Source organism: Macrobrachium rosenbergii, chromosome 58 (assembly GCF_040412425.1).
Source record: "Macrobrachium rosenbergii isolate ZJJX-2024 chromosome 58, ASM4041242v1, whole genome shotgun sequence".
NCBI lineage: Eukaryota > Metazoa > Arthropoda > Malacostraca > Decapoda > Palaemonidae > Macrobrachium > Macrobrachium rosenbergii.
The window spans coordinates 14,122,944-14,138,887 of record NC_089798.1 but is presented as its reverse complement, the minus strand read 5'-3'; the positions used below and the strand labels follow the sequence as shown (position 1 = coordinate 14,138,887).

The 15,944-nt window shown below is 42.4% G+C and overlaps 1 protein-coding gene across 1 annotated transcript in view; it reads right to left on the bottom strand.

The window, feature by feature from the left end:
• The window catches only part of LOC136837264 (synaptic vesicle glycoprotein 2B-like), a 406,633-nt gene that overhangs the window by 36,125 nt on the left and 354,564 nt on the right, over window positions 1-15,944 (bottom strand). Inside the window, 1 exon segment of the mRNA XM_067102003.1 lies at window positions 15,025-15,152. Within this exon segment, the coding sequence (XP_066958104.1) occupies window positions 15,025-15,152 (128 nt within the window).

Here is a 15,944-nt window from a genome sequence, read left to right as displayed (position 1 = left end):
CTCAAAATAGCAAGATGATGACTCAAGAAAGCAATTTTTTTATATTTTGCACAAAATATTAGCAGACCTAAAGGGGTAGTGTATATCAAAACTGAGCTCTACGGATTTTGAACACTTTCCAACGCTCTACTCTTCATAAATAAAATAAATGTTTAGGGATGGATAAAAGATTTGCCTGTCAGGCAAATGATTTAGTTTCAGAAGGGCTAAATAACAACAAGGAGTTAAATCTCATCACTAATTGACCTTTGGTGTGTGAGAGAGAGAGAGAGAGAGAGAGAGAGAGAACAGAATGACGGAACAGGAATTTTTTAATAAATTTATGGGAGATGATGAGGATTAACCACAAAATGACTAGGTTGAATGTGACAGAAACCAAGAACTTACTGTGCTAAATCTTTTTTTTATCATAAATGTATTTTTAAGTAATCACGAAAATACTAACATGACGTAACAAAAATAGTATTCTGTTTGGAGGAACGTGTCCTGTCGTTCTAAACTACCCACGTATATTAGATATGCTCTATACAGTAGTGCTATCCTAAAATACATACATTTCTAGAGAGGGTTTTGCATTTCTGTGGTGGATTCTGGAATCTATACCTGTGAAAAAGTGGGGGTCAACTGTACAGTCTCAACACTTGTGTTCAATCAGCATTCCAGGAAGTGTGAGACACAACTTTCAGCACATTCATTGCTTTTAAGCATTTTGTCTTAATATATTTCAGATGTGGGCTCCATGTTAGCTTGCTATCAAAAATCAACCCAAGAAACTTTGTTTCAACAACACATGGAATCCTCTGCCCATGTATGAACAGAGCTGGTTCAGGATGGAATCCTCTTATATGGCCAAAGTGCATGGTTACTGTTTCACTAGCTAAAACCTAAAACCATCCATCTCAGCCCACTTTACTACTGTATATTATCAATGTACATCTGAAAGCGGCGTTCAGCCACTGCCATCCTTGTTACTGCAAAAGATATTGATAGGTCATCAACAAAAATAGTATATGTTATATCTGGGAGAATTATTTTGGATACCCCATAGATTGCTAAGGCGAACAAGGTTAAGCGTAGAACACTTCCTTGTGGCACTCCTTATTGGCTGAATACAGTCAACCCCTGCCTATTAACGTTTCAGTATTTGCGGATTTTTCTGTGGAACATAACTCCAAATTTGTTATGGAAAATTTCCCTATTTGTGGATTTTTTTGTAGAGCATATCTAAAATATTCGAAAATTTTTTCATTTTATTTTTATGACTAAATTTGAATTTTAAAAATAAAAAATGATTTACTAATTTTCAAATATTAACACTTTTGCATCTTTATAGTTTGAGCGCCGCACCTACCAGAGATCCGAGGTATCTGGGAGTGCTCGACAGCATGAAAAAATAATTTTTTCAAAAGATCAGCAAAAATAGAGATTTTATGCCAACAACATTCAGTTTGCTTTCCTTTTTTTCCTCAATGTTTATATTTTATGGTGGAACAGTCAGAATAAGAGTCCCAGCCCTCTAAATATGAAAAAATTTGAGTTATTTAACAAAAAAAATCTTTACTTATTTTTACATTTCGTTCGTAGCCCAAAAACTATGAAAGTCAGGCAAATGAATTCTTTTATGAGAAAGCCAACAAATTCTCCAAATATCGATATATAAAATAATGCAAAAAGAATAAGTACAGTTGGTGAAAAAATTGATAGAAAAGAGGGTAAGAAACAGAGCGTGCTGCCCGGTGTACGGTGAGAATTTGCACTAGAAAGTTATTTTTTTTTAAGAGCTCTATCTCGGTTATTTTTCATAGGAATTACTTTGTAAATATTCGAAAATGTAGAGGAAAGGCTGAGGAATACAGTGAGAGCCAAGAAAAATGGTTTTGGTAACAGCAACAGTTTCATTTGACGTTATAAGTTGATTGAAAAAAAAAAATGTTACCGTTGTCAATGTTATCGTCAGAGCTCAAAACTATAACAGTTTCTCAATGTTTATATTTTATGGTGGAATAGTCAGAATAAGAGTCCCAGCCCTCTAAATATGAAAAAATTTCAGTTATTTAACAAAAAAATCTTTACTTATTTTTACAAACATGGGTCGAGCCCAAAAACTATGAAAGTTAGGCAAATGAATTTTTTTATGAGAAAGCCAACAAAATTCTCCAAATATCGATATATAAAATAATGAAAAACGAATAAGTACAGTTGGTGAAAAAATTGATAGAAAAGAGGGTAAGAAACAGCACGCTGCCCGATGTACGATGAGAATTAGCACTAGAAAGTTATTTTTTTTGAAGAGCTCTATCTCAGTTATTTTTCAGAGGAATTACTTTGTAAATATTTGAAAATGTAGAGGAAAGGTTGAGGAATACAGTGAGAGTCAAGAAAAATGGTTTTGGTAAAGGCAACACTTTCATTTAGACGTTATAAGTTGATCAAAACGAAAAAAATGTTATCGTTGTCAACATTATCCCTCGTAGCTCAAAAACTATAACACTGAGGCGAATTAATTATTTTTTATGAGAAAACAGACAAAATTCTCTAAATATCGACATATAAAAGAATAAAAAATGAATATGTACAGTTGGTGAAAAAATTGATAGAAAAAGGGGGTACAAAACAGTGTTTCCAATAATGTAATCCCACATATAAATCCCACATTTTACAAAAAATGTAAAAAAAAAAAAAAATGTAAGATACGAGATAGAAGCGTGGGTAGGATCAGCTGATTTCATTGTGAGAATTTTACTACACCAGGGATTTGTGCATGCACAGTACAGGAACTGCTTGGCTGGCGTATTGATGCCTGAGTTACATGGTCCAAGGTATGCTTTAGCCTATGAAACCACTAATTGTCAGAATAAAAAAAAAATTTACTCCTAACACACATACGAAAAATTTTGGTGAATTTTACGTAGCGGTACGTCAGTCCGGTAGGAAGGGGAATAGGGTAATTTTACGTACCCCTATGTCATTTGGGCGTGAAAGAGTTAATGTAAACAGCAAAAAATCAATAAAATGTATTTTTTTTTCTGAAAAAATGCATATTTAAAATATCTACAGTAGTGCAGTACTTAACTGTTCCCTGTACAATACTTGAGAATGTATCAATGTTACTCCTATCTACTGTATACCTTAAAAGAAAATGGTAAGGCTTGAATACTGTAAGAAAGAAAATGTGCATGTCTGAATATAGGGGAAACTTGATTAGTTTTCACCCTGATAAGAGTAACAATTGTATGGAGTGTTCACATGCAACTGTAAGCCCTATATTTTTAAGGGAAATGTTGTATGATGACTTTAAAAGGATATTAAAGTGTTTTAGGATGATAGCTTAAGGTACATTTGTGCTTGAACTATTAAAATTGGCAGTTATGAGTGTTTTTGGAGGGGGTCTCAAGTATTCGCAGATTTCAGCTTTTTGTGTGTGGTTGTGGTCCCTAACCCCCACGAATACCGAGGGTCGACTATACATTTGACAGTGTTGCTCCAACCTGAACCTAAAATATCCTATTTTCTAAAAAAGCCTTGATAAAAAGAGGTAAATTGCCTCTCAGGTTACATTCATAAAGAACCCTCAGAATGCCACATCTTGTTGTATCACAGGCCTGTGATGTGATGCTGCTTGTTAGCAAAAGCTTCATATACTGAAAATTCCATTTGAACTAACACATCTGTTGTGGAGTGCATACTCTGAAAACCACACTGAGCAGGCAACAAATATTTACACATTCTAAGTATCACATCAAATATGTACTATTCACCACTTTTTCCTTGATCTTACACACACATGATGTCAGTGCAATAGGATGATAATTCTTTCTTAAAAGGGTCTTTCCCTGGTTTCACATTTGGCAGTAATTTTAATTTCTCCCATAGCTTAGGGAAGACGTTCTCGAAATATTGTATTAATAAGGCTTGATATGAAAAAAGGGATTTTGACAAAGGAAAAATCTATTTCTGAGGGAGGCCCCGTGTCACCCGGTGAAATTCCATTCTTACTTGAATTTCTAGGTATAAATATTGCTAAATATACCAGAGAAAAAGCTTAGAGGAATGCTGGAGTTACTACCCTCAGATCGAGCACCTTCGATGAAGATGTCGGTATAACCAAGGGTGAGTGAAGGAATCACAACCACAGAGCCACACTCGATAGACATCCCCATGTCAATATCCCCGAGAAGAGTGAGGGGCCGTACCAGTGCCCAGCGCCCCCAGCCCGCCACGGGCGACTCCAGCGCCATCTGAACTCATTCCAGACTAGCACCATCCCCAGGCTTGGCATGAGCCAGCAGGGGGCAAACCTGTACCTCAAAATATTCTGGGGTCAGATTGGGGCCTCCCTCAGAAATAGATTTTCCTTTGTCAAAATCCCTTTTCTGAGCTCGTCCCCGTGTCACCCGGTGAAATAGTGCCAGAGAATCATGCCAAGACTGCAAAGCTGCAACAAAATACCAAAGGTAAATGGAAAGAGACACATGCTATGGAAAAATAGATTTAATAAGAATATCTCAACAATGAAAATTGGGCTTAACTATAAGTAAATACTGGTGGCACATTACACCTCACATCAAAGATTACCATGAAATAACAAACTTAACCTAGGAACAACAGTTGAAATACAAACATGTAGTACAATAGGGGAAATAAAAGGCCCCTACAAATCAACAGAATAACCAGTAATTACAAACTTAAACCTAAAGGCAATGAGATACAATTGAAAGACAAAAATATATAAGGTACATGAAGCAAAATAAAAACCGCTTCAGTACCTCTGACTAAATCTAAATCCGTAACATATCAAATTCCAAAACACAAGACAAGCAATAATCAGATAAACCAATATCGAGTATGAGGAGCAAGGCAGCGAGGCATGAATGGTCCAGAAAGGCAGGCAGTGAAATAAATGAGGCAGGCGGGGGGGGGAAAGGAAAGGGATAAGGATAATTGAGGTGGGGAGATGACACTTCCCACAGCCACTGTAGAAAATTTAAGAGCTTCGAGTGATTTTAAATAGTGGCGTTTAAACACTAGAGGTGATTTCCATCCTGTATATTTGGTAAGTTCGGCAAAATCCATATTATAAAAATAATTGGTGGAGGTAGCTACTGCTCGGATATCATGAACCTTTGGAACTGAATCCGGGTTAGCTTGCTTAATAAAATACAGAATTTGTTGTCTTATAGCATTCAAAGAAAGAGTTCCGCCTTTTTCCCTGATGAAAAGAGGACCCGACTTAAACTGTGGAGTTCTTTGTAGGTAAGACTTTAAGGTAAATACTGGACATAATGACTGGTCCTGAGCAAGAGGCACCACCTTCCAGGGGACCACCTGTCCTGAGGGTCTTCATTCTTAGCTAAGAACGTATGATCAGGGGAAAGGAGGACTTCTCCGGATGGAAGGAAATTAACATGATCATCACCTCTAGTGAGGGCCGACAGCTCTGAAATTCTCTGGCACCTGAAGCTAAAGCTAATCAAAACAAGGTTTTCCTTAACAGATCCAAGTATGAGCATAGAGAATTATCAATGTCAGTGGCTAATTTCAAAACGTCGTTGAGGAACCAGGTAACGGAAGCAGGGCGAGTTACTGGTCTCAAACGGGCACATGCTCTGGGGATGGAGAAGTATGAATCTGTAAGGTCAATATTAAAACCATGCAAAAATACCTTCTTTAAGGCTGATTTAGCTGTAGTAATAGTGGCCAGAGCAAGGCCTTTTTCAAACAATGACCTAAAGAAAGTAACTGCTAAGTTGGTTGTCATAGTTTGAGCTCCAGATGCCTTTAGAAAGGACGCCAATTTTTTGACTGCGAATCGTATTGTCTGAGAGTAGACTCTCTCTTGTCTAATTCTAAAAACAGTTTGACGGGGTCAATGTTTGCTCCCTTCTTTGCAGCAAACTTTATAAAGTCCATAAAACCAGTGCATTCTGAATTCTTAAGGAAGCTGACACAGTCTTTGTTTGTACAACTTGGGTCAGTCTGGGTTTGGGTATCTGATGACACCGCAACTTGAGTTCCTGTAATAGAGGGAACCAGTTGCTTTTCGGCCAATAGGGGGCTACTAGAGCTAATTGGCCGTTGAATGACCTGAGTTTGTGTAAGACTTTTAACAACATGTTTATCGGAGGAAACAGATATATCCTCTCCCAACAATTCCAATCTATGGACATCGCATCTGTGGCGAAAGCCTGGGGTCCAGGTTGGGAGCCACGTAACAGGAAGCTTGTGATTGCTTTCCGTTTAAACAGGTCCACTTGGAGGCCCGGAACCCGGCGGCGAATCCACTTGAAGGAGTCCCGCCCAGAGACCACTCCGTCTCCAATGGAGTAGTCCTGGACAGGAGTCCGCCACCACGTTCCGCACCCCGCTAGGTGGGTGGCTGACAGATGCCAGCCGTGCTTGTTCGCCAAGGAGAAGATAGCTACCATCACCTGGTTTACGCGACCTGATTTGGAGCCGCCCCTGTTGATGCAATGAACCACCACGGCGCTGTCCAGCACAAGCCTGATGTGAATCCGGCTGGTGGGCTAAGTTTTTGAGTGTTAGAAACACTGCCATAGCTTCCAAGGTGTTTATATGAAACTGTTGGAACATTGTGGACCACGTTCCTTGAACTTTTTGTTTTGGTGAGTACCCTCCCCAACCGCTTAATGAAGCGTCCGTGTGGATTACCAACGCCGGAGGGGGAAATTGAAGTGGAACCGACTTCGACAGGCCACTGACTGTGGACCATGGCCGGAGTCTTGTTTTCAGGATTCGCGGGATTGAAGAGATCCTGTCTCTGAGCCTGACATTGGCTCGTCTCCGCCATACTCTGTTTATATCTTTTAGTTTCGCTTTCAAAAGCAGGTCCATCACTGAGGTGAATTGAAGGAGCTGAGAATCCTCTCTTGAGACCGGCGGGATGCTGTTTTGTCCCTCAGAAATTTCCTGGTAGCGGCGGCAATCTCCTTCCACTTGGGTGGCGGGAGGGACAACCTGTCTGAAGTCAGGTCCCATTGGAGGCCTAGCCACTGAAACCGGGATCCGAGTCAGGCGGGACTTCTCCCTGTTCAGCTGAAAACCTAACGACTCCAGAAACTTGATCACTATGGACGTAGCCTTCCGGCACTCCAAGACTGTCGGAGCCCAGATTATCCAATCGTCCAGGTAAACCGCCAGGGAGATTCCCTGGGACCGTAGTTGTTGGACGACTGTTTCCGCCAGTTTAAGTAAAAATTCTGGGGCTACATTGAGTCCGAAAGGCATGACTCTGAAGGAGTAGGCTTGTTTCGAGTTTGAAACCCAGGAAGGGAGAGAAGTTCCAGCAACCGGGACGTGATAGTAAGCGTCTGAAAGATCGATAGAGGTGGTGACGGCTCCATAGGAAGTAGAGTCCGTACCTGAGCTACCGTAAGCATGCGAAACTTGTCGCATCTTATATAGCGATTTAGACGTGATAGATCTAGAATCACTCTTTGTTGGCCGGAATCTTTCTTTGGGACTGTGAACAACCTGCCTTGAAATTTTGAAGTGCCTTACTTTCTTTATTGCTCTCTTGTTGAGAAGCTCTGTTACAAAGTCCTGTAGAGTTTTGGAGGGGGGTTGGTAAAACCTGGTCAAAGGAGGGGGATCCTTGATCCAGCTCCAACCCAGACCTTTGGACACAATGCTGTGTGCCCAAGGGCTGAAGGTCCACTGGTCCTTGAACCAGTAGAGGCGACCACCTACCTGATTGGTTTCAGTGGGAGGAAGAGGGCTTGCTTCCTCTACCACGGCCTGATCGTCCTCGAGAGGCGGAACCAGGCCTACCTCTGTATGGGGCGCGACCCCTGCCTCCCCTTGCACTTCTATTAAGGCCATGAAAGACCCCACGGCCCTCATAGGAGGAGTTGTACGCCGGAGAAGAGACGTACGATGGTGCAGCAAGAGGTTGGGCTGGTTGAACCAGCACGTATTGGTGGGGTTGAGCCTTGGAGGTGGAGGGTTGGCCTACCGCCGAGACTGGGACAGCTTGAACCACTGTCTGGGGATGAGGCCTCCTTCTCCTGAAGCGTTTCCCCGACTTAGCCTGGGAACCACCAGCTTCGGGAGTTTTCCGTTTGAAGGCGGAAATACCCCACCTCGCTCGCAGACTCTGATTAGCCCTAGTAGCTTCACCCAGGACCCTCGAGACTTCATCCTCTGGGAAGAGGTTAGTCCCCCAGATGGAGCTCTTCATGAGCTTATTAGGCTCATGGCGAATGGTGGCATCCGCGAAAATGAATTTGTGGCACTCCAACTTAGCCACCATGAAGTCAAACAGGTCTGACTGAAAACCTGCCAGCAGGGATTTAGCCAGAACCTGGAAGAGTTGTTCGTCTGCGCATGAGATGGCCACCGCCTCAGACAGACACAAGGAATTTAGAGACTGCTCAGTCTCATCCTTGCCTCGAACTCCGTCTTCAGGAGAGCTTCTGGGAGTTTGGGAAGCTGCTCACTGAATTGTGAGGACGCACAAGAGGCATCTAGTTTACCCACCGTGAAAGTAGATGGGGGTCCCTCCAGAACTCCTCACCCCGGGAACACCAGGGATGTGGAGTCCGTCTCCTGAGCTGAGGCAAAGGTTTGCCTTCAAAGCAGGCCTGAGCAGTTGCCAAAGCAACTTTATTCATGCAGGGAGTGGGTAACTTGTCACCCAAGGAGAACATAGTATAGTTCCCCCTTGAACGGAGTGAGCTCAGATTATCTGCTTGCCACTCAGTGAGAGTGCGAAGCAGAGCCGATTGTGCCTGGTCCCTAGGGAAGATCACCGTCTCCTTTGGGACCTTATCAGAACGTACCCAGGCTTCCTCCGTCCAGCCTAATGAAGCCTGGGTAGGGGGCAAGAGGTCAGGAGGGAAGAACTCCAGCTCCTCCAGATGTCTTGTGCCCAAACCCTCGATTGTCAGGGTATCCTCATGGCGAATGGCACGTAAGGCAAAACGCCACGGGTTTCCAACGTCAAAAGGAGGGAGGGAAGCAGTATCAGGGATCTGATAACTGGGTCCGGCACCGCTGGAGCGAGCCATATCAGCAATCAGATTCTCCTGACTTTGCAACCTGTCCCAAGCTTCAAAGCTTGGAATCGACCTCCGACGAGAACCTTGCTAAGAGCATCCCGGCGAATGCTTCAGGGTCAAAGGGAGGCTGGCGAGGAGGGCTGGGTCTAGCCGCCCTCTTACTCGCTCCTTTGCCCGAGGTTCCAGCTTTACTCCCGGAGGCCAAAGGTGCGGAGACCTTTGCCTTTGACGGGGAAAGGGGATGCCTTCCGGGAAGACGAGGACTTAAAGCCCTTCGCCTTCCAAGAAGTCTTCAACTTGGGGACAGTAGATGGAGCACTGTCCCTCAAGATGGAAGACTTGGAAAAGCCCTGAAAGGAAGAGGTTGATGAAGAAGGGGAATCAAAAAAGGCACTGCCCCCACTACCTCACTTACCTCACCACCTACCTGATCCTGCTCAGTATTCATGGGCTCTAAGTCCAGGTCCAGAGCGGCGACGTCTTCGGAAACCTCCGCGTAGAGGGTCTCTTCTACAAGTGGCTGGGTCACGACCTGGATCTGGTCAATGATGGGGCGGCCACTTCAGTTGGTACGGCCGCAGCGATCCGGGCTCCGGGGTAGAGAAGGTCTTCCACTTCTCGTCGAGGACGTATGGCTTCCCGACGGAACGTTCCTCCCAAACCCAGCCACCCAAGCTCGGAGGGACTCAAGAGCCTCTTTTTCGAGGACTCGCCAGCCTGAAAAAAGGGGGTGAGTCAAAGGGAGGCTAAGAAATACCTAAATAAATTACAAAATATCGCAAAACATTGCAATATGGAAGGCAGAATTAACATACGGGTGGAAAGCAAATAGCTTACCGACTCGTCCTGGGTGCACCGCAAAGAGCAAAAGCACACCTCGCAGCCCTCCGGGTGCCACACGATCAGATCATCCAGTCGGACCGCACAACCAGCGTGGGTCCGACACACCACATGGCCATAGGGTTGCTGAAGAGTGGCGGAACACCTAAAAGGCTCCTCACAGCGAACAGTCTGTAAGTGAAAACAGTAAATGAGCTTACCTTTCTAAGAAACTTAATCTAAGTAGGCAAAGGGTATTTCAGTAAACCGCCGGAGTACTCCGCGAATGAAAAACCTCGTCAGAGACGGGCCTACTAAAAAGTAACTTAATTTAAGGTAAGCTGGGTATAAACTCGCCGACTGCCGGAGTAAACCGGCGGAACGAGGGGCGAATCGACGGGACCTTCACCCGCGAGAAATGCCGGGAACAGAACTGCTAAAACCAGGGTGAAATCACCGGACTCTATGACCATCATAAATAATAATAATAAATAAATTTCCGCTCAACGGGCGGGTGAACCGGGAAATTCAAACTAATAAACATCTATCGGCGGGGTAAACCGGGACATAAATAAACACACACTAGTCCCCAGGCGGGATGAGCCGGGAAACAAAACACAATAAGATGGTAACATAATTGGTTAACAGACAATATAAAACTACGTTCCCCGAGTCCGAACCACCCACACCGGAGATCTCAGGACCTTATCGAAGAGAACCAAAAGAAGGGTGAGGCTGCCAAACACCACGATCCACGGGGCAGATGTAAGCGCCAGTCAACCCAACTATAAAGTATCTCGAACGCCGGAGCGAACAAAGAACAAGGGGAGAAGAAAAACCCTGAGATGTTCGAGGAACCTGCTCGATCGAAGGAGAGCGGGTGAACGAAACATTGAGCCCAGCTTTGAGTCACCTGGAACCAGCTCTCTGGGAGGGAGCGAATCCCTCAACCAGAAAGATTCACTACATGGGGTGAGAGTCGGACACCGACATCACCCACAAGAGAAGATGACGAGAAGCTGGACCCAAAACAGGGTAGGGGAGGGGGGGGGTGGAAGTGGACAGGGAAGGTAGTAGGCCAGAGCAGAGGCGAACAGGAGACTGGGGAGAAACTCACCTGCTCAACTGCATGGTACCAAAAATCATGGCCTACACCTAGGGGGAAGAATGACCAAGACCTCTGTATTCTCACCTAAAAACATAGACGTAGCCTATGAAAAAAGGGAGGGGGAAGAGAAGGGAAAGGAGAGAAAAGGGAACAACAGGGAGAGAATTTCCGAGTCGAAGACCCACCAGAGCCAAACGTAAGAGAGGAATAACGCTTCGTGGAGGAGAAATACCCATAGCAGAGCTCAACCCCTTCGAAAAGAAGAGGGAGGAGAATGGGGACTCACTCCACACCCAAACAACAGACAGGAAGGCACGACAACAGAAATCCCTTAACCAGCTGACCCAAACCTCTCACTTAACCTAACTCAAGGGAAGGGAGGAGGAGGTCAAGAATAATAAAAGCCTAACGTACACTAGGCTGTGACAAAATAACCAAATAAATCACCAAGTGTGTGTGAAATAAACAAAATAAAAATATAAAAATATACCAGTGTTTGGTGCGTAGCCTAACCGAAGGAAGCGACAGGATGAGCCTGACGTCCCCACGGAATAGGACAACGCAGAGGTAGCATGATGTCGAGCATCAGCCAAAAAAATAATGAATAAAAATACAATCATTAACTAAAATGTCCAAGAGGAAACATCCCGGTGAGAAAACTAAGCGGAACAAACGGAACCCGATGCGGGAACCTTAAGGAACGGATCAAATCATTTTCGTTAAAATGATACCGAAAAATCCCACTTAGAAAACCACCAGGATGAGACCTATGGGGAAGCAAAGGCATGAGCCGACCAGGAAAAACCCAAACAGAACAAGCCGAGTGGGTAAACCTCATGGACAACATGGTTGGCTGGGGACGCCAGAAGGCCATAACAAAGCCACGAATAATAACAATTACGGGCTAAGACAGCCAACAAACTATAAGACAACCCCAAAAGAAGATGGTACTTAACTTGGACATGGTGAAGCTGCTCGACGCCATGGCAAAAATACAAAATAAGCCGAAAAAACACAGGCTAACCAAACACCGTAGCGCAAAAATCAAGTGCTAGAAATGGAATGAGTTCAGATGGCGCTGGAGTCGCCGCGTGGCGGGCTGGGGAGCGCGGGCGCTGGTACGGCCCCTCACTCTTCTCGGGATATTGACATGGGGATGTCTATCGAGTGTGGCTCTGTGGTTGTGATTCCTTCACTCACCCTTGGTTATACCGACATCTTCATCGAAGGTGCTCAATCTGGGGCTAGTAACTCCAGCATTCCTCTAAGCTTTTTTCTCTGGTATATTTAGCAATATTTATACCTAGAAATTCAAGTAAGAATGGAATTTCACCGGGTGACACGGGGCCGAGCTCAGAAATCTGGTATTTTCGGAGGTATGCTTTATCACTGAATATGTTATATCATCCAGTCCAAGAGCTGATTCACTACACTTACTCAAGGTTGATTCAAATTCCCTCATATTAAAAGATACATTGTATTGTTCATTCCTTGAATATACCAAGTTGAAAGCACCACATCTCGTCCAATCAGCGAAGTTAAGCAATGTTGGGTCTGGTCAGTACTTGGATGGGTGACTCCCTTGAAACACAAGATGTGGTTGGCATCAACTTTTCTCATATTCACAGATGTTCCAGCTATTGCCCAGACCAAGGTCTGTGAATATACAGGCACTCCTGGTCATTGCACATATCTGTCAATCGGTATATACTGTATTCCTAATGCCACACTTGGCAAAAAGGTCTGGCTGAAATCTTGAGCCAACTGGGATCTCATTATTGAAGCTTGTCAGGCACTTAATATTTCAGATGCTATATCAGACCCTGATCCCAAAGAAGTCAAATGAAATGTGGATGGCTACTTTAATAAGATATGTCCCTAGAAAGGCCATCAAATTCAAGACAAATGACCAGCCATGGTTTGATGATACATGTAGATGAGCATACCATGACAAACATACCAAATTCAACACATGGAGATGAAATCATTCAAATGAAAATTACAGTGTTTTTGTTGAGTCTCACCATGCTGCGAATAGAACTTACCATACAGCCAAGAGAAATTACAATAATTCCTTGAAGAGGAAACTTGAAGGAAACTCAGCCTCATCTGTGGTGGACCAAATTGGCACCATCAATCTTTGGGTCAGGGTCGTCTTCCATTCCACCTCAACTAACAGACAATGGTAGGTTGGTTACTGGCCCTACGGAAAAGGCTGAACTGCTTCATCAAGCTTTTGAAGCTAAGCAATCACCTGGGGATGTCCCTCTCCCTGATACTTGTCACCCTGAACATATTCTTACAAAATGTGCATTTCGCTCTAACGATGTTAAGAAAACTCTGGATAATCTTGATAGCTGGGGTGGAGAAGATCCTGATGGTTTCTTCCCTTTGTTTTTTAAAAAAGTTTCTAGTGTTTTGTCTCCTAAGATCAGTAGATTCTATAGAACTTGATGTCAACGTAGTGTCTTTGCGGATGAGTGCAAGCTTAGTAATACAGTGCCTGTTCCAAAGAGTAGCATATCTGCAGACTGCAGTAACTACAGGTCAATTTCTATTCTCCCTGTGCTCTCCCAAGTTGCTGAAAAACTTATTTTTAAGCCACTATATAAGTACATGGAATCTAGAGGACTGTTAGCTGATAGTCAATATGCATAAATTTGACAAGCCATTTGCAAGAGAACCTTGATAAGGGTTTTGAGTGCAGAGTAATTCAAATAGATTTTAGTGCTGCTTTCAATTTAGTAAATCATAAGGCACTTATTTATAAATTTCAGAATCTTGCAGTGCGTAGATATGTTTTAGGATTACTTCAAGATTTCCATTCAATCTATTAGTTCAGGCTTTTCTGGCTTTCTTATACTCATGATGTTTTGTGACTATAAGACAAGTTAGTGATCAACACACTGGAAATCAATGGGTTGGTTCTCAAAACTGACCTTGCCTTAATCATTTAACAGCTTGTCCCAAACTATTGCAGCCTTTGAGAGTGATGGAACTTTCCATCATTAATATCACACCAGTACTAGTGAAATTCCTCATTTTCCCCTAGCAGAGAGGTTGGTATCTCCAGAAAACCATGAAAAAAAAATATTTATAGACATTTAAAGTTTAAGGATATGTTAAGATGCAAATAATTATAGATACTACCCCTTTCTGATGCAAATATTCTCATGGACAGGAAATGATGGATGGCAAAGTAGCACAAGTTACAGTGCTTTTCCAATAGATCAAAACTTTTTTAGTGGTTAAATTTTATTTTGATACTGATACAGTTTTCATGGTATGTATGCAAGTTTGCAACCCTTTACTGCAGGGATGTAACACACATGCAACTGTACTTGTACTACTGGGTCCTGTGGTGGCTGTGGGACAGATGGTCAATGTTTTGGACTTCATCCCTGTCATCACTTTGTTGATTCCTTTCTTATCCATTAAGGCATTCTCTATAACATTTACTCTTTGGCATTAACTGCCTCTATATTACTCATCATGCATAAGTGCTCTCCCTTATGACAATGGCTCTGAGGCATTCCCTTTGACAGCAGGAGTTTTCTGACTCATAGCATTCCTCATGGGTTTGAAGTGACAGGTGGGCATACTACTCAGGCAACACACTTACAAACTTGTATAATTTTTTTTTGTAAATCAGGCCTTCTCTTTTGGAGCAGAGTGCCTTTTGACATGGAAATATATAGGTTCTGATGCTTGAGACCAATTTCAAGAGACTTTCAGGCATATTATACAGGTCTTACATAGCCAGTCTGGTATTTTTAGTGGATTGAACCTCCCACATAAAACCAAAATTGACAAAATTATATGGACAAAATTAATTTTTCTTATAGGACCTTTACTTAAAATGTGAGTTCCTGCCTTCCATCCTCACTAACATCTCCCTTCTTATGGCTCAGACAACACAGAGGATGAGAACCTACCCATACCGGTGAAGTAATATCCAATTGCCATTTTATTTTTCAGAACAACTCAAGAATCTGGGAAAATTTTATGCCCATGAACTTGACCAAATCATATGATGAGTTTGTATACAAAAATTACACATCAACAAAAACTATAACTTACCAATCAAAAGGATAGCAACCAAAAACATAGGAATAGCACAATGAACATCAATTAACGTCCCAAACACAATATTGCCTACTATTGCTCCAATTCTTGCTGAGAGCAAAGTTACTGCTAATGCTGTTGACCTGAAAAGAAATTCTGAAATAATTTTTTTATATTTCCAAAATTCCAGGTAAACTGAAATACATTTACTTATATAACAGATGTAAATTTCATTCAATCCTAAAAAACTGATTGCTGTTTTTGTTATACAGTATTTAGTAATGATATATGTGAGATTTGAAATGACAATCTACATCATTAAGAATTCTTACATTTTAACACTATCATACATTCTAACCATTATTAAATAAGAATAATTTGCCTTAAGGCCAATAAAATAAAAATGAAAATGGGATGCTAAACTGTGAAGAGAACTTACTGACAAGATTGCTACAGCATACTACAAAAAATGGCATTTTTATATAATAAAAAAAAGTTTTATATATACTTAACCAGTAATTACATAGCTATTGGTTTCACTTGTTTGCAGCTTAAAATTTTGAAATTCGCAGGTCACCCTAATTTGTTTTGGGGTAGGTGACATGCCCCGCCCACTTTTGGGAGGAAAGAAAGGAACAACTTGGCAAAGAGCTCAATTTGTTTATGCCCCTATGTCCATGTGAGGGGAGGAGGGAGGGCTCTGATCATGTAATTACTGGGTAAGTATATATAAAACTTTATTTTATCATAAAAATGTATTTTTTTATATAGGTAACTTACCTACATTGACAGGAGATGGGAAGCATGGACATATCTACCCCCAAAACATTAGTAAAGATAATGAATTTAAGAATATAAAATTTTGCTAACATTGAATCAATGTTTGTTGTTTCCTTGCCTGATAAGAGAGCTGTTGCAGGTAGATACTGCCACTG